The 24,120-nt window shown below is 48.1% G+C and overlaps 1 protein-coding gene across 1 annotated transcript; it reads left to right on the top strand.

Annotated features, from left to right (window-relative positions):
• Positions 1–398: 398 nt before the first annotated feature.
• Positions 399–23,980, top strand: LOC104693394 (ATPase family AAA domain-containing protein 3). Its single transcript, XM_039564029.1, has 16 exons — positions 399–664; positions 1,439–1,515; positions 2,113–2,214; positions 3,659–3,718; positions 4,076–4,145; positions 4,954–5,119; positions 7,345–7,414; positions 9,464–9,619; positions 9,828–9,884; positions 10,789–10,914; positions 11,722–11,846; positions 14,057–14,108; positions 14,985–15,055; positions 17,310–17,477; positions 17,756–17,864; positions 23,570–23,980. Exons 1-16 carry the CDS (start codon positions 430–432, stop codon positions 23,747–23,749), a joined length of 1,824 nt encoding a protein of 607 aa, XP_039419963.1. The 5' UTR covers positions 399–429; the 3' UTR covers positions 23,750–23,980.
• Positions 23,981–24,120: the final 140 nt, after the last annotated feature.

Raw genomic sequence — 24,120 nt, 5'->3', positions numbered from 1 at the left:
GGATAACCACAGCAATGCGTTTCTCAGCGCTCCCCTTTTCCTTTCCGCTTTCCCATCATCTCTGCCACTCCAAGGAGCCGATTCCCGGTGGAAATCCGGGATAATCCGGGACAACCCGGGATAACCGCAGGGCCGCGCCCCGCCTCGCGGCCCTTAGCAACGCCCCACACTCCCGTTGCTATGCGGAAGCGCCGCCCTCCCCGTTTGTCCTTCCCGGCGCTCCGTCCCCCACCCGCTGCTCCCGCCCCTCCCGCCGCTTTCAACCAATCAAACACCACACGCTGCTCCTTGCCGCCAATCAGAGCGCGGCGCGGCGCCCTCGCTGGTGACGTCGCGCGCCCCGCGGGCCAATGGGAGGCCGGCCCGCCCGCTGGCGCATGCGCGCAGGCCGCGGCGCGTCCCCCGCGTGCAGCCGGCGCCGCCGCCCTCATGTCGTGGCTGTTCGGGCTGAACCGCGGGGCCGCCCCGGGCGGCGGCGGGGACGCGGCACCCGGCGGCACCGGGACCGGCGCAGGCAGCGGGGCCGGCCTCTCCCTGCCGCCCGTCCCCGGTGGTGGTGGCGGCGGCGCCGGGGACCGCCAGACGCCCAAGGACAAATGGAGCAACTTCGACCCCACGGGCCTGGAGCGCGCGGCCAAGGCGGCGCGGGAGCTGGACGCGTCCCGTGCGTGAGGGGACGGGGCGGGAGGGCGGGAAAGCTCGTCGGGGTGTGGTGGTGTGTGAAGAGGAGGTGTCAGAGCAGGGAGCGGGCTGTGCTCCGTGGGGCCCAGCCGTGGGACACGAGGAAAGGGCAGGAAGCGGTGCCCAGGAAATTGTACCGGAATATTTACTGTGCAGTGACCGAGCGCTGGGGACCGGAGAGGGTGTGGAGTGTTCTTCGCTAGGGATATTCCAGATCAGTCCGGACACAACCCTGTGCCCTGGGATGACCCTGCTGGACCCTATGAGCCGCTTGGGGCCCTTCTAGCCGGACCCATTCAGTGACAATACCTCTGCCGGGTCCCACCTGACCAGCCTCGGGTTCCTGCCCTGCCCTCCTGGGGCACCAGGATCAGCATTCCCAGTCACGGACCTCTGAGTGCTTCCTACAGGGCTTGTGAGGGGAGAGGGAGGCACCAGAGCATCGTAAAATCACAGACTTCCAGAATGGTTTGGGTTGGAAAGTACATTAAAGCCCGTTCAGTGCCAACCCCTGCTGTGAGCAGGGACGCCTTCCACTATCCCAGGTTTCTCCAAACCCCATCCAGCCTGGCCTTGCTTGGAGCTTTTCCACAGGTGTGCTGAGAAGTTTCATAATCATTTATGCCCGGGAGGGTTAAATGTGCCACTGCAGAGCTCTGCTCCAGGAGCAGCTGGAGCAGGGTGGATTGAACAGTCTGAGCATCTTGTTTGCTGAGGAAAGACCTCTCACTGTCCATAATCTCTCCCCACTCTCCAGGCCATGCAAAAGATGCTCTGAGCCTTGCCCAGATGCAGGAGCAGACCTTGCAGCTGGAGCAGCAAACCAAACTGAAGGTGTGTCGGAATTCCTTGTGTTGGAACTCCCCAGGCAGCTGCCAGGTTTGGGAGGGACAGAAGCTGAAATCTCTCCTCTGCAGAGGATGTTAAATTTTCCTTTCTGTTCAGCTTCAGCAAACAGCAGTTGTTTGCCTTTAGGGAAAAAAAGTAATTCTGAAAGGTGAAGTACCAGCTAGTTTGGCCTGTTCTGGCACATATTTTGTGGCTTTGATTAAAACTTGCGTGTCCCGAGTGGTTTTGTAACTCCTGGAGTATCACTGCTGTTTTGGGGGAATGACAGGGGTTTTCTGTGGGAACTGTAAAGTAGTTGGGTAAAGGATTTCTGTCTCTCATAAAGGAATTTAGGGATTTTTTGGGTGTTGGTTGGTTTGTTGTTAAACAGGATTAAATTGTGTTTAATCCTGAAATGGTTAATTTTGATATTTCTTACAATTGTATTTTAGATCGTATTTTAGCTTTCTTGTGTCAGTGGTCATCTTTTAAGGATATCACTCCGGTGACAGAGGGATCTCTTGGAATATAATTGTCACTAGCATTTCTCTGCAGGATGATCCATTAATTTGTGATAATTAAATTATCCAATTATCTCACCAGGAGTACGAGGCTGCCATAGAACAACTGAAGAATGAGCAGATCCGGGTACAAGCAGAAGAGAGAAGGAAAACACTCAATGAAGAAACAAAACAGCATCAAGCAGTAAGGGAATGAGGGGGAAGCCAAGTGAGGGGAGACCTTGTTTGTATCTTCCCTCATGGAAAAGGCAATGATGCATTAATTATCCCTTTTTGGGGTGAGGGGGTCGTGGGCAGCCAGAGGTGTGGGGATGTTCACAGGCTGAGCCCCTGTTCTGTCCTGGGTTTGTAATGTTGAACTGGATTTGTAGTTACAGCTCTGCCCTCTTGTTTTGTTCCCAAGTGTTTGAGCATCCAAAGGAACCGGTGGTAGCAGTTTCTCTCGTTCTGAGTTTTTGGGGATTTTCCTAAAGGGCTTTTCAGGGAAGTGTTGACGAATACTGGCTTAGCAAGTGTTTGTGTAGGCCTGAACAGTGAAATGGCTCTGAAGCTGTTTGGATTTCAGTCTTAAGTAGCTTAGAACCCTATTTCTTCTGAGTTAAACAGGAAAAAGTATCTTAAGAGGAGAAGTGATGCAAATCTGAGGGTCTCTTGTGAGCAGTGTTGGTGCTTCCTGGTTTGTTTTACCATGAGCCACTGGCATGGCAATAACCCTGAAACAGGGAAAATGAAGGCTGGCCTTTATGGTAATAGCTCAGATATGGGGGCTTCTTACTCTGAGAGCACAGGAGATGAGGAGATTGATTAATTCTAATTAATCAATTAGAAAATCAATCCAAAAGCTTGGGAAGTTTGCTAGAACCGCTTGTTTGGCACGTGGTGCTTTTACCCTGGCAGAGTTTGGACTTTGAGCAGGGCTGGCCTAGGAAGCAGCTGCACACTCAGCTGCTCTCAGGGGTTGGCTCTTCACCTCCTGCAGCTCACAGGGCATCATTTGAAGTCAAAGAAAACTCAATCCTGGTTTATTCCATGATATATTACAGTTGCTGTGGAGGAAACCCCCAAGTTGTTCTGCTATCTCTGTATTTGGAATAGAGAATGATGTCACCCCTGGTACAGAGTCCTCCCTGCTGGTGGATCCTCAGCCCACTTCCAGTTCAGTGGAGATGACCTGGCTTTCTTTGGAGTTGCAGTGGAAAACTGATGAGAGGAATTAATGAGGAACAAATAAATCTTTATCAAAACCAGAGCCCATCAGCCAATCCTGACAGTTCTGTTGCTTGCAGTCATCAGTCCAGATAAGGTGGTTTAGAACATGAAAACCTTGGTTTTGCCTATGAAGTCTCCTTTTCTGAGCTAAGAAACACTTGCTCTTCGTTTTAATATCTGTGATACCTTAAAATGAAGTCAGACTGTAGAGATTTCTCAGCACACAGGAGTTTTTGGTGCTGACTGAGGATATTTTGCCCTGTTCATATTCAAACCCAGGATTATTTTTTGTTTGTGTGGATTTTCCCATTTTATTTGGTTTTTTCCTCCTGAACAATCCAAACCTCCTTCCCCTCAGGACCAGGTTGTTTTTTAACTGCCTGATCTCTGTATTCTGAGTTCTGTTTTCTTTTTTGAAGAGAGCCCAGTACCAGGACAAACTGGCACGGCAGCGCTACGACGAGCAGATGCGACAGCAGGTAGGGTGGATTCCTGCTCTGATCCAGCTGGGAATGGGCTAGGAGCCTTCTTAAATCAAAGAGATGCTCTGGAGCCATGCCCTGTCCTGCTGGCCAGGTGGCTGGTGCTGGGCACAGTTGCTTTCATCTCTGTTATCTGCTCAGCATCAGCAGTGCTGGCCTGGCACATCAAGGGCCGGGCATTAGGACAAAGCAGCAGCTTGGAATTAGGAGGATGAATCTGGGAGATGGGGAGAGGAAAATGCAATTCAACCTGAGCCACCAGCTTCTTGAAAACATTGGTAGCACTTAAGTTCCCACTTGATGGAGTTGTTGCAACATCACCATAACCTTCTGCTGTCATCTCTCTCCCTGCAGCAACTTGCTAATGAGGAAAATCTGAGGAAGCAGGAGGAATCCGTGCAGAAGCAGGAGGCCATGAGGCGTGGTGAGTGTTCTGTTCAGCTGCTGAGGGTGTGAGGGCACATGGAGTCCTTGAGCTGATCTTTGTGTCCATACTGTGCTTGATGTCAGAGTGGCAAGAACACGTCAATCCCAGCTGTGCTAAAATTACCAATTGCTTCCAAGGTTAGCTTTAGAAAGGGCTGCACTCCTAAATGTCTGCCCTGTTATTCTTGGATTTCCCAATGAACTGTCAGCATCTCCTGACAGAATAACTGAAATTCTGATTTTACACTGGGAAAACCTGAAATAGAGCCAGTTTTGAGGAGGGGAGAGAAACGGAACAGCTTCTGGGAGGAGTGCTTGAATCTGTGTCACCTCACATCCATTCAGTTTCCTGTAGGAAACAAAGCTGTAGTGTGAAACTTGCTTAGTTTCTTTCTGGTGTTGGGAATTGCCAGAATTCCTGGGTTTGCAGAGCTCCTGTGGGGTACAAGTCTTAGAAATGTTAAGGCAATTTGTGTTTGACTAAATGGGCTTGGAAGGCCTGTTCTGAGCACAGATTTGGACAGCTGTGCTGCCATCCAGTGAGGGAAGTATAGCCTGAATAAAACAGCCCAGTGGTGAAACCCTATAGGATTGGGTGATTTTACCCCTGGATTTCTCATTCATTCTCCTTTCACACAATTCTGTGTTTGAAGTCACAGAGCTTCCAAAATCCTATTTGAGATCGGCAACTCCGTTTTGCTCCTCTCCCTTGTGAGTGGTGCACAGCGCCTTCCCCGGCATTCTCCTGCTCCCTGGCATTGAGCCACCCAAAAACCTGACCTCTCTGGTGTTTTTTTTTATCCAAGCTACCGTGGAGAGGGAGATGGAGCTGCGGCACAAGAACGAGATGCTGCGGGTGGAGGCGGAGGCGCGGGCGCGCGCCAAGGCGGAGCGGGAGAACGCCGACATCATCCGCGAGCAGATCCGCCTCAAGGCCGCCGAGCACCGCCAGACCGTGCTCGAGTCCCTCAAGTAGGTGCAGGGCAGGGCCTGGAGCTGCTCCAGGTGTGTCCCAGCATGTGGGAGAGTCTGGGGTTTATCCCTCTGAGAGGAATTTCAGCCTGGTGCTTCTCCAGGTGTGTCCCAGCATGTGGGAGAACCTGGGGTTTGTTCAAGAATTTCAGCCTGGTGCTTCTCCAAGTGTGTCCCAGCATTTGGGAGAACCTGGAGTTTATTCCTCTGAGGAATTTCAGCCTGGTGCTTCTCCAGGTGTGTCCCAGCATTTAGGAGAACCTGGGGTTTATTCAGGAATTTCAGCCTGGTGCTTCTCCAGGTGTGTCCCAGCATTTAGGAGAACCTGGGGTTTATTCAGGAATTTCAGCCTGGTGCTTCTCCAGGTGTGTCCCAGCATTTGGGAGAGCCTGGGGTTTATTCCTCTGAGGAATTTCAGCCTGGTGCTTCTCCAGGTGTGTCCCAGCATTTGGGAGAGCCTGGGGTTTATTCCTCTGAGGAATTTCAGCCTGGTGCTTCTCCAGGTGTGTCCCAGCATGTGGGAGAGCCTAGGGTTTATTCAGGAATTTCAGCCTGGTGCTTCTCCAAGTGTGTCCCAGCATGTGGGAGAGTCTGGGGTTTATCCCTCTGAGAGGAATTTCAGCCTGGTGCTTCTCCAGGTGTGTCCCAGCATGTGGGAGAACCTGGGTTTGTTCAAGAATTTCAGCCTGGTGCTTCTCCAAGTGTGTCCCAGCATTTGGGAGAACCTGGAGTTTATTCCTCTGAGGAATTTCAGCCTGGTGCTTCTCCAGGTGTGTCCCAGCATTTAGGAGAACCTGGGGTTTATTCAGGAATTTCAGCCTGGTGCTTCTCCAGGTGTGTCCCAGCATTTAGGAGAACCTGGGGTTTATTCAGGAATTTCAGCCTGGTGCTTCTCCAGGTGTGTCCCAGCATTTGGGAGAGCCTGGGGTTTATTCCTCTGAGGAATTTCAGCCTGGTGCTTCTCCAGGTGTGTCCCAGCATGTGGGAGAGCCTAGGGTTTATTCAGGAATTTCAGCCTGGTGCTTCTCCAAGTGTGTCCCAGCATGTGGGAGAGTCTGGGGTTTATCCCTCTGAGAGGAATTTCAGCCTGGTGCTTCTCCAGGTGTGTCCCAGCATGTGGGAGAACCTGGGGTTTGTTCAAGAATTTCAGCCTGGTGCTTCTCCAAGTGTGTCCCAGCATTTGGGAGAACCTGGAGTTTATTCCTCTGAGGAATTTCAGCCTGGTGCTTCTCCAGGTGTGTCCCAGCATTTAGGAGAACCTGGGGTTTATTCAGGAATTTCAGCCTGGTGCTTCTCCAGGTGTGTCCCAGCATTTAGGAGAACCTGGGGTTTATTCAGGAATTTCAGCCTGGTGCTTCTCCAGGTGTGTCCCAGCATTTGGGAGAGCCTGGGGTTTATTCCTCTGAGGAATTTCAGCCTGGTGCTTCTCCAGGTGTGTCCCAGCATGTGGGAGAGCCTAGGGTTTATTCAGGAATTTCAGCCTGGTGCTTCTCCAAGTGTGTCCCAGCATGTGGGAGAGCCTAGGGTTTATTCAGGAATTTCAGCCTGGTGCTTCTCCAGGTGTGTCCCAGCATGTGGGAGAGCCTGGGGTTTATTCTCTGAGGAAATTCAGTATTGTGCTCCCTTGTGCTCCCAGAAATGGGAATTACCTTAGCAGGAACTCTGTCACTTGTCTCTCTACACTGTCACCTGAATGGCAGCCAGGGATATTTATAGTGATACAATTTTTCTCACAGATTATTTCAAGCCTTGTCCTCTAATCCTGCAATTCAGGAGCTCTGAAAACCCCTCAGTTTTTTCAGTTCCCCTCAGTTCTTTCAGAACATGCACCACAAGGGTTTAAAGCAGTTTGGCTCCACAGGGGTGGGTATTTATGTTTGGAATTGGTTAATTTTAGGTCCTTTGAGTTTTTGAACAAAAGAAAAGCTTTAGAATTAAATACCTACAGTTCAGCACAAGTAATATATTAAAGGAATAAGTTGATACCATCTTAAGGCCAGATGCTTTTCTGGAGTTAATCCCAGCTCAGGTGTAGGCATCAGATGATTATAAATGTATTTTCCATGCTTGTTCATGTTCCAGTTCTGAGGTGAGCCCTTAGCTTTGACTGGTTCTGGAGAAGATTAACAGCTTTATTACAATCTGAAAGTGTGTCTTTAAAATTTATCAATTCAGTCTTTGAAATCCCTTTCTCTCCTGCTTTCCTTGCTGTTTGCTTCCCACAGGACAGCAGGGATGCTCTTTGGGGAAGGATTCCGTGCTTTTGTAACAGACTGGGATAAAGTCACGGCCACGGTAAGGTTGGGATATCTGTCAGTAACTTCCAGATAAGCCTGTCTGTAAATGTGTGTGAAACTCCTGATTATGCCACAGCTTTCTATCTAATTTTGATGTAGCCTAGAGAGCACTTAGAGAACTTAATAAATTGATTAAAAGCCAGACCAGCATCTTTTCACGGGACACAAGAGCATGGCAGTGGATTCTTGTGGACATAAGATTTTTTTCTCAGTGTACTACTGACAACAAAACTGCAGTGAAAATAGACTTTTGGTAGCATGGCTGGTTAAAATGGAAATTTTGCTTTAAATCAGTCACCACCATCTGCTCCACCCTCTGATTTTATACACACACAGGCTGATACAAAACATCCTCTGCCTGAGAGCACTGGGGAGAACAAGACAAGCTTTTAGTGGATCCTTTTGTCATCTGTACCTGGGGTGTCTGCAGCATTTAGAGCCTTTTGTAGATCTCTGCTCGGTGCTTTTAGCTTGACCCAGATACCAGTTTTCCTGCATTATGGTCATTTTTGCTTCTGACATGCTCTTGTCTTGTGAATTTGGGACATCTAGCTTAAAAAAAAAAAAAGAAAAAGGTAAGTCTGTTTTTGGAAAGGGGGTGGCACAGCTGGAACTCATCTTTCTGTTGCTTTGAAAATTTGGAAATTACTATAAGGTAAGAACCAGTCAGTTATTTTAGGGTTCCTCTAAACGAGGCCTGAATTTTCAGCTCTGTCTGTTCTAAGGGCTGCTCTTTCCCTACCTCTTCCCATCCAAGCAGAACCCCAAAGGTTCTGCTTCAAGCTTTTTGGTTTCATTGTGGTTTTAGTGGAATTCACTTTGTTCATGGACCAGAGATCCATTCCTTTGCTTGATACTTCATGCCAAATAGGTAGGCACTGTAATCAGACTGATTTTTAGAGTTGACAGCTGGGTTCTTGTTTGAGACAGAAGTGTCAGTTTTAAAGCTCTGTTCCTCTGTATCTTGTGACATGAACATCAGTGAAGTCCAGAAGTCTGAGGTAGTTACATCAGCTCCATCCAGGCAGAGGTAACTTTGCTCAGTACTGGGTGGTCTAAGAGAGCATGAGATCATGGCACTGTTTTTAGAGGGAGGCTGCTAAAATGGTGAAACCTGTTCTGTGTTCTGTATCTGAGCTGAATTAGGTGTGGAGATCCCTCCCTCTTTGCATCCTGGATCTCACAGTTCTGATCCCTTCGTGTTTCCACCCAGAGCAGAAGTGATGTCACACATTTCAGCAGAGTGAGAGCGAACAGATGGTGCCTCATGGTTTATTGAACAGTGCCATCCTTGTTGTCCTTGAGGCTTTTGACCCTGATCTGTACTTGCAGGAGAAGTCAGCTTATTTTAAAAGCAATTGCTGCAGTTTGCTCTTGTCTCTGATATAAATTATTGGCATCAGCTCTAAGCTGACTTCTAAGTCTGGATTCTTTCTGCGTCACTGGCAAATCGATGGGGATGTCTCATTTTGTGGGGTTTCTGGAAGAACAGCCCAGTGAAGGATGGTAATTCCCATGGTGGTTTTGGCTGTGTTGCTCCTCTGGAGTACCTAATTCCCTGTTGTGTTGGGGCTGGCAGGGCTGTCGCCTTCAGCAGATACTCCCTTTTTGTTCCCCACCGTGCACTGCCTTGGTGGCCGCCACAATTCAGCTGGTTTATCTTGGCATCTTAAATTCAGCTTTCATTTCCTGGTGTGGTGAGGGGCATTCTGGCAGACAGCACCTGGCTGGTGTGGCTGTTTTATCTTCATCACTCAATTTACTTGAAAATCTGGAAAGCCCCACACATTTTGGGCAGGATATACTTTTGGATTCAGGACTAAATGCTTCACTTGTGCTTCCTCTGCCTTTTGCTGTGCAAGAGCAGTCAGTGAACAGAGAGTGTGAGACCTTGACTGTCTGAACAGGGATAAAACACCTTACCAAAAATAAACCCCTCCTGGTCAGCATTTGTCCTGAATCTTAATTCCCCACCACAGGGCATGCTGCACACAACAGCACTGCCTCGCCAAGTGTTTTTCCTAATCTTTCCCCCTTTTCTTTGCAGGTGGCAGGCCTGACCCTGCTGGCAGTGGGGGTTTATTCTGCCAAAAATGCCACGGCAGTAGCAGGGCGCTACATAGAGGCACGTCTGGGCAAACCCTCCCTGGTGAGGGAAACCTCCCGGATCACTGTGCTGGAGGCTCTGAAACACCCTATCAAGGTAAAATTCAGCTTTGTTTTTGTGTTACTCTCAGCCATGAGGGTGCAAAACTCAGGCTGGGACTGTCAGTGGGTCTGAATAAACAGAATATTAGAGGTGGCATAAGGTGGGCTGAGCTCATTGGCATTCTGTAAGATGTTCTAGTCCAAGTGAGTTGTCAAAACGGGGTTGTTTTCTACCTGTGAGTAATTGAATTTGTCCTCTCAAGGTTGGTAAACGTCTCACCAGCAAGGCTCAGGATGCCCTTGAAGGAGTTGTTCTCAGTGTGAGTACTCTGTTTTCCTGTCTTGGGCTGTGAAGGATGACTTCAGAATCTAAATCAGAGCTGCTGGTTCCTTAAACTCGCTTCTAAAGCTGTAATTCCAGCAGTTTTGGAGCCATAGCACCCTTGGGACCCTGAGACCATAAATAAGCTCCTGTGTTCAGTGTGACATGCATTAAGCAGCCCGTTCACCTTTTTTCCTCTGTGAAAAGCAGTTGGAAGTCTTAATTCAGTCCTTGCTCTGGCGCAGTTTCTCTCTGTAGTCAGCATGTTAAGATTCAGAACTCCACTCGTGCCATCTGAAGTTAAGGATTACTGAACCTAGACCTGCTTCTAGGCCAAAAAATCCAAGTACTGTGTGCATTTGCCCACCTTGGGATTGGTTCTTAACTTGCTAATTAGTGCTGCTTCTGTATATTTGCTTCTGAATTTGATTGCTGGATATCAGGCAAATTTAAGAGCTGCTCAAAGCTGCTGAGAGAAAATGCTCCTGCAGGAATAGCTCTCTCCCAGTATCCCCAAATGCAGTAGTAATATAAATACGAGTTTATGACTTGAGAAGGCATTAGCACTGCAAAGAGTTGCTTGTGTTTTGACATATTCATGCCAGAGCATCCGTTAGGAAGTGAATATTTAGGTGTTATCTGTTCCTAGAGTAGTCACTGCACTGCTTCCTGCACTGCTGCTTTTTCTTATGAAAGAATTGTAGCCAAGTGGACAGAAAATCGAGTAAATCCTCACATAGGACAGGAAATGACCCTGGTGTGGAGTCATGAGCAGCTGAAGTTAAGACTTAAAAGCTTGAGCCTGGAGTGCTGCCTCCTTCCTGCAGGTACTGATCTGGGAACCTGGTAGGTGCAGCTCTTTTGGTACTTTCTGCTCCTTAAATTTAACTCTTTTCTTGCAGCCCCAGCTGGAAGCACGTGTGAGAGACATTGCCATAGCAACAAGGAACACAAAAAAGAACAAAAGCTTGTACAGGAATATTCTGATGTATGGTCCCCCTGGCACTGGAAAAACTCTCTTTGCCAAGGTAAAACCCTGCCAAGATTCTGCCAACCTGCGTGTTGCAAAGTGATCTGAGAATTCCAGGGCCTGAGAAGCCTCCCTGGTCTGAAATCTACTGCTGGAGTGTTGCATAAACATTGTGATCCTGTGTCTCTGTTGGGAAGGGAGGAAAGGGCAGCCTGCCTGCTTCAGCTCTGGGTTAGTGCAGCCACTTGGATTCTAGTGCTGAGTGCAGGCAGAAGAGCCTTTCCATCTGGGAAAGGCCCTTGGCAGCTGGGATTTGTGGGAATCACAGCAGCAGCCACTTCATATCCACCTCTGTTGGTTTTATGCCCTCGTCTAAATCGGTCTTTTCTGCTGTTCACAGTCCCAGAGCAGAGACAGGGATGGCTCCATGTGCAGAGGCACTGCCAGGATGATTTTTACCTGGATTTGAATCAGAATTTGATTTTTTTTCCCCTTGTTCTTTAGTGCTTGTCCACAAGACCTAAGGTTTCATAAACTTCTTAACAGTGGCAGATTTGACACTGTGATGCAAGTTCAAATTTTTTTCCCCTCTATCAATACTTGATACCCCTATTCCAGAATTTTTCTGACAGTATGACACCTAGTTTGGATTTCTAAAGCCAATAGAGATGGACAGAAATGGGAAAAATAAACAATACACAAGTTAAAATTGCCACTAAGCGAGTAAAGAAGATAAAGACGACAATACCTCCCCTCTGCAAATAACCACACTGACAGGACTAAACTGCTTTGATTCCCTCTTCATCTTCCATGGCCTTGCAAGTGAAAAAAAGTGTTTAATTTGCTGGTTTTTGTTCCCTTCCAGAAATTAGCTGTGCACTCGGGCATGGATTATGCCATCATGACAGGAGGGGACGTGGCTCCCATGGGCCGGGAAGGGGTCACAGCCATGCACAAACTCTTCGACTGGGCCAACACCAGTAGGAGAGGGTAAGTTGAGCTTCCCTGGATCATGAATTTGGGTTCTTTCTCAAAAAAACCCTCACCACAACGAGGTAGTTCAGCCCCCCAGGAGCTGTTATTGAGTGAGGTAACACTGAGCAAACACAGCGTCTCCTAAAGTTCTCCTAGAATGGGTGAATCCTTGTTAATTAGTAATATTTAAAAAGCTGGAAACCTTTGCTTTTCTGTTCTCTCAAACCCTTTTTACACCCAACTTTTCCAGATCAGCAGATCAGTCATAACTTGATTGCCTGATCCTCACCAAGCAGGAGGAGAGTTCCTGCCCACTTGAAAGCTGGGGCAAGTTTCCTTCAGGGTGATGAATGTTCTGACAGTAATTCAAGGATTTAGCACAAATTAGATGTTCACACTCTGATATTATGTTCCCTGTTGCAACTGCTCAGATTTTAAACACTGATAGGATTTAGATCCAGCTTCTTGTTTTCTTTTGAGTCTCAAGCAGAAGGAGTGAATTATAAGAAATAAAAGAGGACAAGGAGGAGACAGATACTAAAGGCATTGACATCAGGTAGAAAAACCACAAACTTGTGCTTTTTTAGTCGCCTTTAAAAGCAAATTTTTATCTGCAGAGAAGCCTCGTGTTGAGGCTGAATCTTGGCTCCCTGATTTTGTAGGAATATGTGGTTAATTTGCTCATTCCAATAGGAATGGATTTTTGCAGTGCAGAGGTGGCTGAGGAGCTTGTCTGGCCAGGATGTTAAAATTCAATATTGAACTTTCAGGGAGCATCACTTTGGGTTTTATGCTGGTTTGATCTCAGATCTGTAAATGTGGCTGCCCAGTGATTTATGTGCTCTCTGATTGCTCGAGATGGACATTATCTTGCAGTGTCTGTTTTAATCCTTGCTTCATTCATCACCTCAGTGTTCCTATTTCCCCTTACAAAGGAAAAAAAAAGCAGATAAATGTCCTAAGGATTTAAATTTTTTAGGCTTCTCCTACCTTGAGCTATAGAAGGGAAGGTGTTAGAATTTAAGTGAGCTTAGTATTTAAGTGAGAACTTGGAAGAGATGTGAGGATACTCAGCTGGATGCTTCCATTAAGGAATTCTTTGACAGCACTGCCTGGGTCTGAATTTCTCTGCCCTGATAAAAATTTCTGTGCATTGCAGCTTCATACACTTCCTGATCAAAGCTTACATGTGTCCATATCCAATATTCTCACCTCCTGCAGCACTGAAGTCTTTAAGCAGATTTAATTCTGAATATCCACCAGTGTCAGCTGTTAGTGTTGCCTTTATTAGCTGAAATTATGACAGCAGACACTTCTCTGCAGAGAATATTTGAGGGAAGCTGGGGCTGAGTGGAAGATGTTAATAGGCCTGAAATTCCCTGGAAGAAAGCTGGGTTTGAAGCAAGGCAAGGAGGTAATACAAGCTGTGACAGCTTTATGAGCAACCTGCTTTTGTTATTGATAAACATCTTTACAGGCTCAATCTCTTGGGAAGAGCACTGCCCTTAGGTTAGAAGTGAATTTATTTTGGTGAATAATTCATGGACTTTATTAATTTACTTCTCCACAGGTAGTAAAACCATTACATTCGTGCTGCTGTGGTTTGGAAAAGAAAAACCTCACAAAATAACAAAGCAGGCTGAGGAGATGACTGTGGTTTGGGCTTTTCAGGGTGGCATAAGGAAGAAACATGGCAGGGACGTGTCATTGTCACCAAGATTTCTGTATTGCGCCCTTGCACACATCTCTCTGAAGAGGAGGGAATGCTAAAATAGGACTCTCAGACTTCTAAATTTCAAAATCAGGTCTAAATTTCAAATACCTACTGCAGCTTGGCAGTAACATCCAGCACTGCCAGCCACAGACTACAAACTGTGCCTATGAAAACTCCCATCCAGATTTAAAAATCCTGAGGAGTTTAAGGTCACGTGCCGTAGTCTTGCTTCAGTCTGCTTGAAACAGAACTCCAGAGGCCTGGGGGCAGATTTATGGCCTGAGGTGTCTGGAATGAATCCATTTCTCAGCTGCTGGGCTGAGCCAGGTGCACGCCACGGACAGGTTGCTGCAGCTTAGCTGAGAAACGCTGCCCGAGGAAATGAGTCTGCTTGGGCAATCCTTTGGGTGCTGCCAGCTGTGGGTGCCTGGCAGTGGGGCAGGAGGATCCTGGAGCCAGCTGAGCCTCACTTACCTGTGTCCTGTTACTGTGTAGTGCTTTCCTTTTGCAGCCTCCTGCTGTTCGTGGACGAAGCGGACGCGTTCCTGAGGAAAAGGGCGACAGTAAGTGCTTGGTGTGTGTCTGTCCCTGCTCCTGCTGCAGTGCCAGCCAGCAGCCTCCTGCACTCTGATTATCTGGCTTCAATGGGCAAGAGATGGAAGCTGGCAGGTGCCTCAGTGCTCACCTGGTTCGCTGGTGCAGAGAGAAGAAATCAGCGTTTTGTAGAATGGAACGAGCATCTTGAGCCTGAGAATTCCTCCCTGCACGAGATGGGTAGCACAGTCTTGATGGGGAGTTTGCAGCAGGAGAGTAGGAAGGAAGGAGCCATATACTGAAGGTTGTTCATGCTGGTGCCCTGCAGGGTTTGAAGTTTGTCCCCACAGATATTTATCTTTGAAGGTTTTCATTACAAAACTGCTTTTTGCTACGTTAACAAAGTTTCAGCAGCGTCTTCCCCTGCACAAATAATTTGTGTTTCCGAAGTCAGTCACCACATTGTACATTCAGTCTGGACCTGCTGCTTGAACCCCAGTGGTGTATTTAAAGAGCTCTCCAGAAGGTTACTTTGAATGTGTGAGTGAATCCTTTGCTGTGGCTTATTCTCCTCTAAGTATCACACTGGACTTCCCAGCTAAAATAGTGTTCAGCAGGGAAAGCCACCTGGGCCAATGGCCAGAGCCTGGGGTTTGAAACCAACCAAATCACTGGGTGAGTGTGGATGAATCTGTAATCTGTCTCCTGGAAGTTTAATTCCTAACCTTTTGCCTGGGTATAGAAATTGATTTTTTTTTTTCCCCAAGGTATTACAGTGCTTTGGGTTCTGCTGGAGTGCAAGTGCTTGACAATAACAGAATTCCCTTTGTCCATAATGCTGCTTAAGGCTGTGACCTGTCTGCAGCCCCCAGCAGCTGACCCTCCTCTGGATTTCATCTTTGCAGGAGAAAATCAGTGAGGACCTCAGAGCAACTTTAAATGCATTTCTGCACAGAACAGGACAGCACAGCAACAAGTGAGTATCCAGTTACAGCAGCTGATATTTCCCTGGATTGAGGAAAGTCTTTAGGGGTATCTGGTGTAGAAATGGAAGTTGGAAATGATCTGTGCTGCTGAGGGATTGAAAAAAAATCTGCAGAGAATATCCCCCTTTCAGTTTATGTGCTGAATGTAGCTTGGTCCTCCTTCAACTTTTCCTGGCACTTCAAATCAGAACAGTAGGAAAATTTTTTTCCATAAACTGGGATGGTATTTGGACATCTTGAGTGTCTTTATGTTTATATTTTCTTTCTTGGTAAGTTGCTGTTTATACAAGGAGTATGGGGCCCAGGAAATCACTGCCACAGAAGAGAACTCAGAGTTCCTCCTGGCTGGGTGCTTCATGTTCCCTGGAAAAACACTTCAGTGGTGCTTGCTGGAGCTGCTCTTCCTCTTCAGTGACCTCTTCCCATCTTGTGCTTGCGTGGGCAGGAACTTTGAGGCAGATGAGTTTCCATCTGACTCCATTTCTTTCCATCTCACTCCATGTGGGATCCCAGAGCTGTTCCCTCCTGGCTGCTCCACGATGGCAGGGCTGAGGTGACAGAGGGGTGTGTGGGAATGTCACTGTCCCCCCACCCCTGCTCACTTTGTCACACAGCTGGGAACTCCCTGCACAGCACTGCTCAGTTCAGCCAAAGCCATTTCCTGGCTGTCCTAATAGAGAGGTGACCTTTCCTCCACCTTTCTCAAATAATATTTGATTTTTTGGTGTGAACTTTACTTAGTTGTTAAAACTTCTCCTTTCACTATTGAGCCAACAAGAAAAGTTGTCTCTGGCTTTATGTGGGAAGGGGAGGTTTTTAGTGATGAACTCCCCTTAGTGAGGCTGGAAGGAAAGACTTGCCATAATAACCTCATGACACTGAAATAAGTATCCTGGAAGGTCACTGTTCCAGGACATTTTCTGTCCTTAGGGTCTCCTGAACTTGTCAGAGCCACTGCAGCTCTCACTGATAGTTGCTTGTGTGTAGCTTCTGTGTCACAGAGGTGCCTGGGAAGAGGTGTTTTTCTAAAATAAAGAAGTTGCTAGAAAGCAAGGTGTTGAGCCTGCAAGAACCTTGGGTTTTGCCTTTGGGAGGACAGCAAATCTCTCCTGAAATGATACATGGAGTTGCTGTATAAAGCTATGTTGAGTATAATTATTATTACTAAATGATATTTGCAAGAATAAACACAATAAATATTTGAACTGCAAACCAGGGACAGGCAGGGGATGATTCTTTCTTTCCCCTGATGCTAAATTGCCTTAGCAGAACTCTGGGGGTGTTTTTTGGGTGCTGGGGATGCTCTGGCTCCCCTCAGGACAGCTGAGCTCTCCGTTGGAATGAGCTCTCAGTTGAATTCAGCCCTGATTTCAACTGTGAGCCATTCGAGGACACTGAACATGCCCTGGTGATTCATGCACTGCTTTTCACTTCTGAGCAGCCTTATTGCTGCTCTGGGCAAGGAGGAGTCCTGCATCCATGAGTGGGAGCTCACTGGAATCGGTGTAATGGGGCATGTAAATGGGGCTGCTTTGGTGAGACCCTGAGGAGAGCTCTTCCTTCAGCAGGGAATTGTCCCCAGGATTGGGAATTGCTGCCTTCAACTTCCCAAATTCACCTTGTAGGATAGCTGGCTGGCTGAATATCAGGCTGCATGTCAATCCTTAATCCAGGCTTGTGTTTCTGCAAGTCCTTGTTGGTAGAAAAGCCACGGTCTATGTCTTGGCCAAGTTATCTCCAGAAATGACAGCAGAGAACACGGCCCCTTGTAGCCAATGATTCAACCAGACAGCAAAGAACATCAATATTCCAATAGCTGTGCTTAAAAGCCCATTTCAAATTATTAGGCACTATTAAACTGCTAACATCAATTAAAGCATTAAAGTATTGGCACAGGGAAGAAGCAGCATTACAAAGCAATTGAAAAAAAAAAGGGTTTCCAGCTCCAAAATGCAGCAGGACCTGGAGCAGCACATCTGTACCCTGGAGCAGAGCTTGGTCTGCACACATCAGACCCTTCTAAATAGCCCAAAACACACATTGTAGTGTGGTGCTTGAGATGCTGTTAAAGCTGTTCCTAAAGAATCCAGGGTGGTTTTTTTTTTCAGGTGATGAGACATCTTCAATCCCAACCACGGCAGCTCCCGATGTTCAGACTTAGTTCATTGATTTTTATTTTCATGGCTTTGTCAGTCTTTCCTTTTTGTTTTGTTGTTTGTTTTTTTTTTTTCCCTCTGATTCCAGGTTTATGCTTGTTTTAGCAAGCAACCAGCCTGAGCAGTTTGACTGGGCCATCAACGACAGGATAGATGAGATGGTGAACTTCGACCTGCCCCAGCTGGAGGAGCGCGAGCGGCTCGTCAGGATGTATTTCGACCGGCACGTCCTGAAGCCAGCCACGGAGGGCAAACAGTGAGTACCCCTCACACCTCTCCCACCTTGGAGAATTCTCTTTCTTCTGTTGCTTTTCCTCATCCCCTTTCCTGTGCATTCTGTCTGTAACCCCACTTTAAACAAGCAGCACAAGAGTTGGAGAGATGCCGCTCGTCGTCTCGATGCGACGCCATCCCAGATTTTTGTGCTGTGCTTTGTTGTGCCCTTAAAATTCAGGAGGCAGTAATTCAAGCAGAAAACTGTAGGAACTCTGTGCTGTGGCTACAAGTCAACCAAAAGGTTCTTCTGCCTTCCAGGAGGTTGAAGCTGGCCCAGTTTGATTATGGCAAGAAGTGCTCGGAGATTGCCAGGCTGACCGAGGGCATGTCTGGCCGGGAGATCTCCCAGCTTGCTGTGGCATGGCAGGTGAGTGGGGCTTTTCTCCTTCCTTCCTTTTCCCTTCCTGCAAGGTTTGAGGGTTTGATTTTGAAGTCTCAAATCATCTCTCCCTGTGCAAGTTTCGTTTGTCCATAGGGTGGTACCAGAACGCTGCTGGCTCTGGGGTGGGTGTTGCAGTATCAGCATAATTCCTCATCCCATAAATAGGAACAGTTTTGATAATCCCTAATGGGAAATCCCTTATGGAATTTAAGTAAAGCAGGTGAGTTTGGAGTGAATTTGGGCAGTCCATGCTGGCCACACTCATGGTTCAGCTCAAGAAGCTCAGCAGAAGAGATGCCTGATGTTGTTGCCCTCATTAGAGCACTAAACCATCCTCCTTCCCTCCTTTGCTCTGAACACATCTTTAGTGCAACTTGAGCTATTAAAGAAACAAAACTGACTGGAAATGGAGCTGAAAAAAAGTAGTTATTTCTTCCATACATAAAAATAAGAAATGCAGACACTGGAGTGCAATTATTCACATGCTGAGCAAGCTTTAGTGGGTTTTTTCTTAAAATCAGGTTTTCACCTTGTTTTGTCACAGCTGCCAGTTTCTTACTGGATTGTGTATTTCCATAAACTAACCTAGAAATATCAGTTGAAGGAGTGTGCTCCAGTCTGTGTGTCATGTAACCTACTCATGTCAGCCTCCTTTCAGGGATTGTACAAACAAAGTGGCTTTTTGTTTAGGTCTTAAAATTTTAATTTAGTTTAGCAGCTCACAAACATCTTACAAAGTTTGTGTATTTCATTCCTCCTCCTACTGGTTTTCCACCTTTTAAGGGACAGAAATATTTATCTTTTCTAATCTAAATTAATTTAAATTGCAGTGGTCATGAGCTGAGGTCCAATTTGAGTGCTGTTAGTTCTCATTTTATTCTTTGGTGGCACACAGCTGGTTAATCTCCCTGTATAATCTTTGTGATATTGAATCATATTTCAAAATGTGTGCTGTCATCTGCCCCACGTATGTGAAAGGCTTTGCTGCCAACTATTTCCTGTAATAAAAAGTTGTGATAAATGATCCTTTGCTTTTTTATCACCCCTTATCAGCAAGTTTGTCATTACTCCCCAGGAATGACCTCAGCTTTTATCATTTATCCTTTAAGTGCTGGTGAAGGAAGGGAAAGCTGGGGGTGACTAATTCCCTGACAGCTTTTTAAAATGTACCTCGTGGTGCCAGCACTATTAACAAGGGTTTGATGTAAAATTGCAGCAGGAAATTGTGCTCCTCTCTGCTCTCATGAAACACTCAAAGGGCTTAAAAAAAGCCATGCAGGAGAGGGTGGGCAGAAATATCTGAGTTGGTTTGATATAGTGAGAAACTTCATCTGTGGCAAAATCAAAGTTAAATCAAAGGGACCTCATTTCTTTTAGGTCAGGAAGGGGAGTGTGATGTGTCAAGGGTCAGTGTCCAGCCCAGGGACTGGACATGTGGACATGAGGGCATCCAGGATGGAATAAGAATTGCCCTGGGAGCTGCCTGCCAGAGCTGTTGATGCTCTGTGGGTTCTTTTGCAGTCACTGGGTTGAGGGATTTGGAGCTGTGACCGACTGGAGCTGCTGTTCCTGCCAGCTCTGGCCACTGGCCTTGGCAGGATGTGCCCCCCCTGCCTTTGGGTTTGCCTGTGTGAAGCCCCTCAGTGGGTGTGGGGAAAAGCCCCTCTCCAGGCAGGTGTTTTTTACTCAACCCCAGTGATCTCCTGGGTGCTGTTGGTATTTTAGGCCCTGGGTTAGCACTGGGGGGTCATTGTAGGTGCCTTTGTAGCTGCTCCAGTGCTCTGGACTATCAGGGAAGGTTTAAGGCTGCACTTATCAAGCCTTTCTGGCAGTGTTTTCCTGCCTCAAATTCCTGCCTTCCTGCTCTCCTTCCCGTGGGTGCTGGTGCACCCCTGTGGAGGGCTGTGCTCTGAACTGGGTCAGGGAGCTGAGCAGAGTTAAAAATAGCTTGGCAAGACAAGTTAACTGCATAGCTACAGTGTTCAGAGTAGGTAGGGGCTGGAGGAACCAGGAACTGACTCCAAAAAATCCTTATCAGGCTTCCCTCAACTGGATGCAGCAGCTGTAGGGTGCTTATGTACCACAGACACTCTGTATTTCTTATATCTTGTATCAATAGATCATTTTTGGTCTTTTAATTACCTTTTGATTCAAGGTGCTGCCTGCCAAAGGTGGGAAATAATCCGATTACAGAATATCCTGAGTTGGGAAAAACCCACAAGGATCATCCAAGTCCAGCTCTGGGCCCTGCAGGGGTCAAACCCCAAAATCCCACCCCGTGCTGATGTGAGCAGCCCCTTTCTGGATGCACACCTGAGCTTTAATCCTGGACACAGGAAGGTGGTTTTGCCTGATGGAGTTTGGAGATTCTTGGGCTTGCCTGGGATCATCTTCCCTTCCGGAACTGGATCCCAGAGATGGTTTGGGGAAAGGGCAAATTCTGAAGATTTAGGAGGTGAAAGCATCACAACCCCTCAGCTCTTCCCAGGAGCGTCCTGGGCCAGCAGCAGTGGCCACTCTGTCCTTGCAGTCCGTTCCCATGAGGATGCTGTGGGATTCTTCTGCCAATAATGCCTTTAAAACCCCATCTCAGTTAAACTGAGCAGTAGCTGCAGCTTTCACAGGCTCAGTTTTCCACCATAAGCTGGGTTTGGGATGGATTGGCTGTCATTTACGTGGAGTTCCAGCCCTCTGCTGTTTCAGTCTGGCTCAGTCTGTCCTGAATTTACCAACAGAAAAAAAATAAGGTGCAGAAAAGCAAAGAGTGTAACCTCTAGCACTGGGAAAAATATTGCTGTCTGGCACAGCTAATGGTGTGCGTGCTGGAAATCCATTTTAATCTCTTCTGCAGGAGCCTGAGCATTCCTTTTTGTCCTTGTGCCTTTTCCATTGCCCCTTTATGGCTCTAGCATGGACTAGATGCATTTTCACCTTAAAACTTCCCTTCAGCTCTGTTTACAGTTGTGTGCAGACTTCCCAGCACTGTACTCAAACCTGCTGATGTACTTTAGATAAAATGTCAAAAGCAAAAAGCAACCTTTCACTATTCCAAGCTGTAATCTTGGAAAATTGTTTTGGCAGCACTTCAGGAGAATTCCCAGGAGTTTTATGTCCCAGTGTGAGCTTCCTGCCATTTCCTTGCCTTTTATGCCACTGACATAAATGCCTTTTTTTTTTTGCTCCCTGAACCTTGTTTATATTTTAAAAATAGCTGTTGTATTTTTGGGGGTGAGGGGATTTTTTTTCATCGGGCCGTTTTCATTATAAATGGGATTCAGAGGATACAGCTGAGTCTGGCCAGGTTAAAACAAACCACAAGTCTTGGCTGAAATGAAACTGAGGTCATCTGGGCTGGACTTGTCATCTGTTCCATGCTTCTACATCCCCACCAAACACTTCATTTCATGATTGGGTTTGAGGGAGAAAACAGGAATTTGCTGCACTGGAGAAAATGGGTTAAAATCTGTCCATGCAGGAGGCAGAGGTATGAATATAAATGAAGCTTGGTACCATTTTTGTGTGTGTGCAAGCTACTCCCAGAAGGGGCAGCTGCTTCTCCCATTTGCTTTCTTGACAGCGAGGGCCTGAGGCTTTCTAAAAATAGAAAGTCATTGAGAAAATCAACAGAGCGTGAACTGCACAGCTTTGCAGGAGGTTCCACACTGGGCTGGATGGGCTGTGCAGGGGCAGGGAGGAGGGGAGGTGAGGCATCCTTCCTCTCTGAGCTCTGGAAGCACAAAAATGCATCCCAGGAAAGCGCTTTGTCCATTTTTGAAACACCCCACGAGAGTCCTGCAATAATAAAAAAATAAATGTAAAGGGGGGTGAGTCAGGTCTGAACAAAACCTTTCCACTGTGCCCCTTTTGCAGAGAGGACAGGAGGGGTGGGAGAGGTGCTGTGTGAATATTTGGCAGGTTGTGGAAGCAGTGCCTCTCTCCTGGTGCTTGTGGAAGTGGCAGCCTCGGTGCTGAGGATCCTGCTCAGGCAGCGAGAGCAGCACCGGTGCCTTTGTGCACAGAGAATTCCCTGTTCACAGCCCTGCTCCTTGCTGCACTCCCTCCCTGAGGCCAGTGTTTGCTCCTGGTTTTAAGTAGGAGCATCAGCCTGGCTTAGCAGTGCTGCCTGGAGGAAGGATTGCAACGGGTTTGCACAGGGAAAGGATTTGATGCTGCTTGCTGGAAAAACCAGCACTTGCCAGCTCTTGGGGTTGTGCACTGAAACCTTTTGTGATCTAACCAGCTCCCCAAATAAAAAGGGCTGGAAAGTAGGTTAGAGGAGCCTGAAAACCAGCCTGGGTAACCTTTTGCTCATTTCTGGAAATAATTATTCCTCCTGCAGTGAGGTAGCACTGCTGTAATAGGCAGCTGTAACCCCCAGCACTGTGGTGGTGGCAGTGCAACAGCTCAGCCTGGGCTTTGTCTTCTGCCCCATGGCCATCCCTGGGCAGCAGGGGTGTGTAAAAGGGTCACAGCTGAGTTTGTTTCGGTGGTGCTTTTGCTGTCAGACTCGTTTCTTGCTATAACTGATGTTTTGCACCATCAATAACTGATGGAGCCTCAGCATCACACTGCAGCCTGTCGTGAAATCCAAGTTAACATTCCTCACTGGGACAGGAGACAGAAGGGTTGGCACGGGCCAGCCTAGGCTGTGGTGGCTCTGTGGGTGTGGACAGAAGTTTGGGGCTGTCTGGGACAGGCAGGGTGGCTGTGGGGAGCTGCAGGGGTCCCACCCCTCATCCTGAGCTCCCTCATTCCCCACCCGCAGCGGGAACGCGGCGCAGAGCCGCTCTCGGGAGCACTTGCAGAGGGAGGAACCAGATTTAGAAATCTGCAGCTTGGGGGTTGCTCTGTTACCTTGGAGATGGGTGCAGCTGACAGCACAAGCATCCTTCCCTTCCTCGGAGGGACCGGCTGTGCTGGCATCTGCACCACGGCCGGGCTGCGGTGCCAGCTGTCCTGCGTGCCCCCTGCACGAGGGACAGCCCCTCTGCTGAGGCCCTCACCGGCCTCTTCCTCCTCTGGGCTGTTGGACAAGGATGGCAGGAGTTCCCAGCCCTCTCTCCAAGGAGCTGTGGTCACGTTTGTGCAGCCTCTCACAGCTCCCGGATCAAGTGTTTGCCAAGCGGAGCTGGAGAGACGGGAGTTGGGGTGTGAATGGAGTGGGGAGGGACAGGGAAGGTCCTGTGGGCATTTGAGTGCAGGGTGGGAGCTGACACAGCACAGGAGTGGTGCAGGGGAGATTCCTAAGGGAATGCACGAGGAGAGCAGGATCAGTGTGTGTTAAACATCATTTTAGAGACACCACATTGCCCATATTCCCCCCGGCACTGGCGTTCGTTCTGCTCTGCAAGTGTTTGAACAATTTTCTGTCGCCTTGGATGGAGTCATTCCATCACCACCCTGCACCCACCTCTCTTCACCTTACTGGCTTCACACGTGCAGCTCTTTTAGAGCAGGAGAGGAAATTTAAACAATCCAAGCATGGGGCCTTTTCTTCTGAAAACAAGGGCTTTGATTCCCAGGAAATCCAGAGGTTGGTGACTGCTCTGGGTGCCGCTTGGCACGGGACTGGGTGCTGTGGGGGAAGTCGTGCATGGAGAAGAGAACAACAGAGGGGGAGCAGTCTGAAACCTCCCCTGATCCTGGGAATTGCCATCCCTGAGCTGTCTGACGTGCCCTTGTCCCCACAGGCAGCAGCCTACGCCTCGGAGGACGGGGTGCTCACCGAGGCCATGATCGACGCCCGCGTGGCCGACGCGGTGCAGCAGCACCGGCAGAAGATGGAGTGGCTGAAAACAGAAGGTGCTGAAGCAAACAAAGGGACTGACAGGAACCCCCTGCTGCCTTTCCCTAAGGGGACACCGGTGTGAGAAGCCTGCAGGCTTTGTGTGAGGACAAGGGCCTGGGAGAAAGCTGGGAGGGTCTTCTGGGTGAAGGTTTGGTGGAGTCAGACGTGGAGAGCAGCGTGGCCCTTGGTGCCAGGGAGGGGCTGCTGCCTCAGGCTGCCTTGGGTCTCGTGGTTTTTAAGCTGCACCAGAAAAACAAAATGGTTTAAATAAGGCAGAAGCAACGGAATTAAAGGACCCCTTGCTGAAACACCACTGGCTGTGTTGGTCTCTGTGGCCTGTCCTGCTGGAGAGGCACAAACCCCAAATCCTTCTGAGCCATTTCACATTTCTGCAGTGTCCCACAACAAGGGCCTGGGGGAACCCAGGGGCTTGTCCAAGCCTGACACTCCCAT

This window comes from Corvus cornix, chromosome 21, assembly GCF_000738735.6.
Source record: "Corvus cornix cornix isolate S_Up_H32 chromosome 21, ASM73873v5, whole genome shotgun sequence".
In the NCBI taxonomy this organism is placed as follows: domain Eukaryota; kingdom Metazoa; phylum Chordata; class Aves; order Passeriformes; family Corvidae; genus Corvus; species Corvus cornix.
Note: the sequence above shows the minus strand (reverse complement) of the source record. Positions and strands in the feature narration are given on the sequence as shown.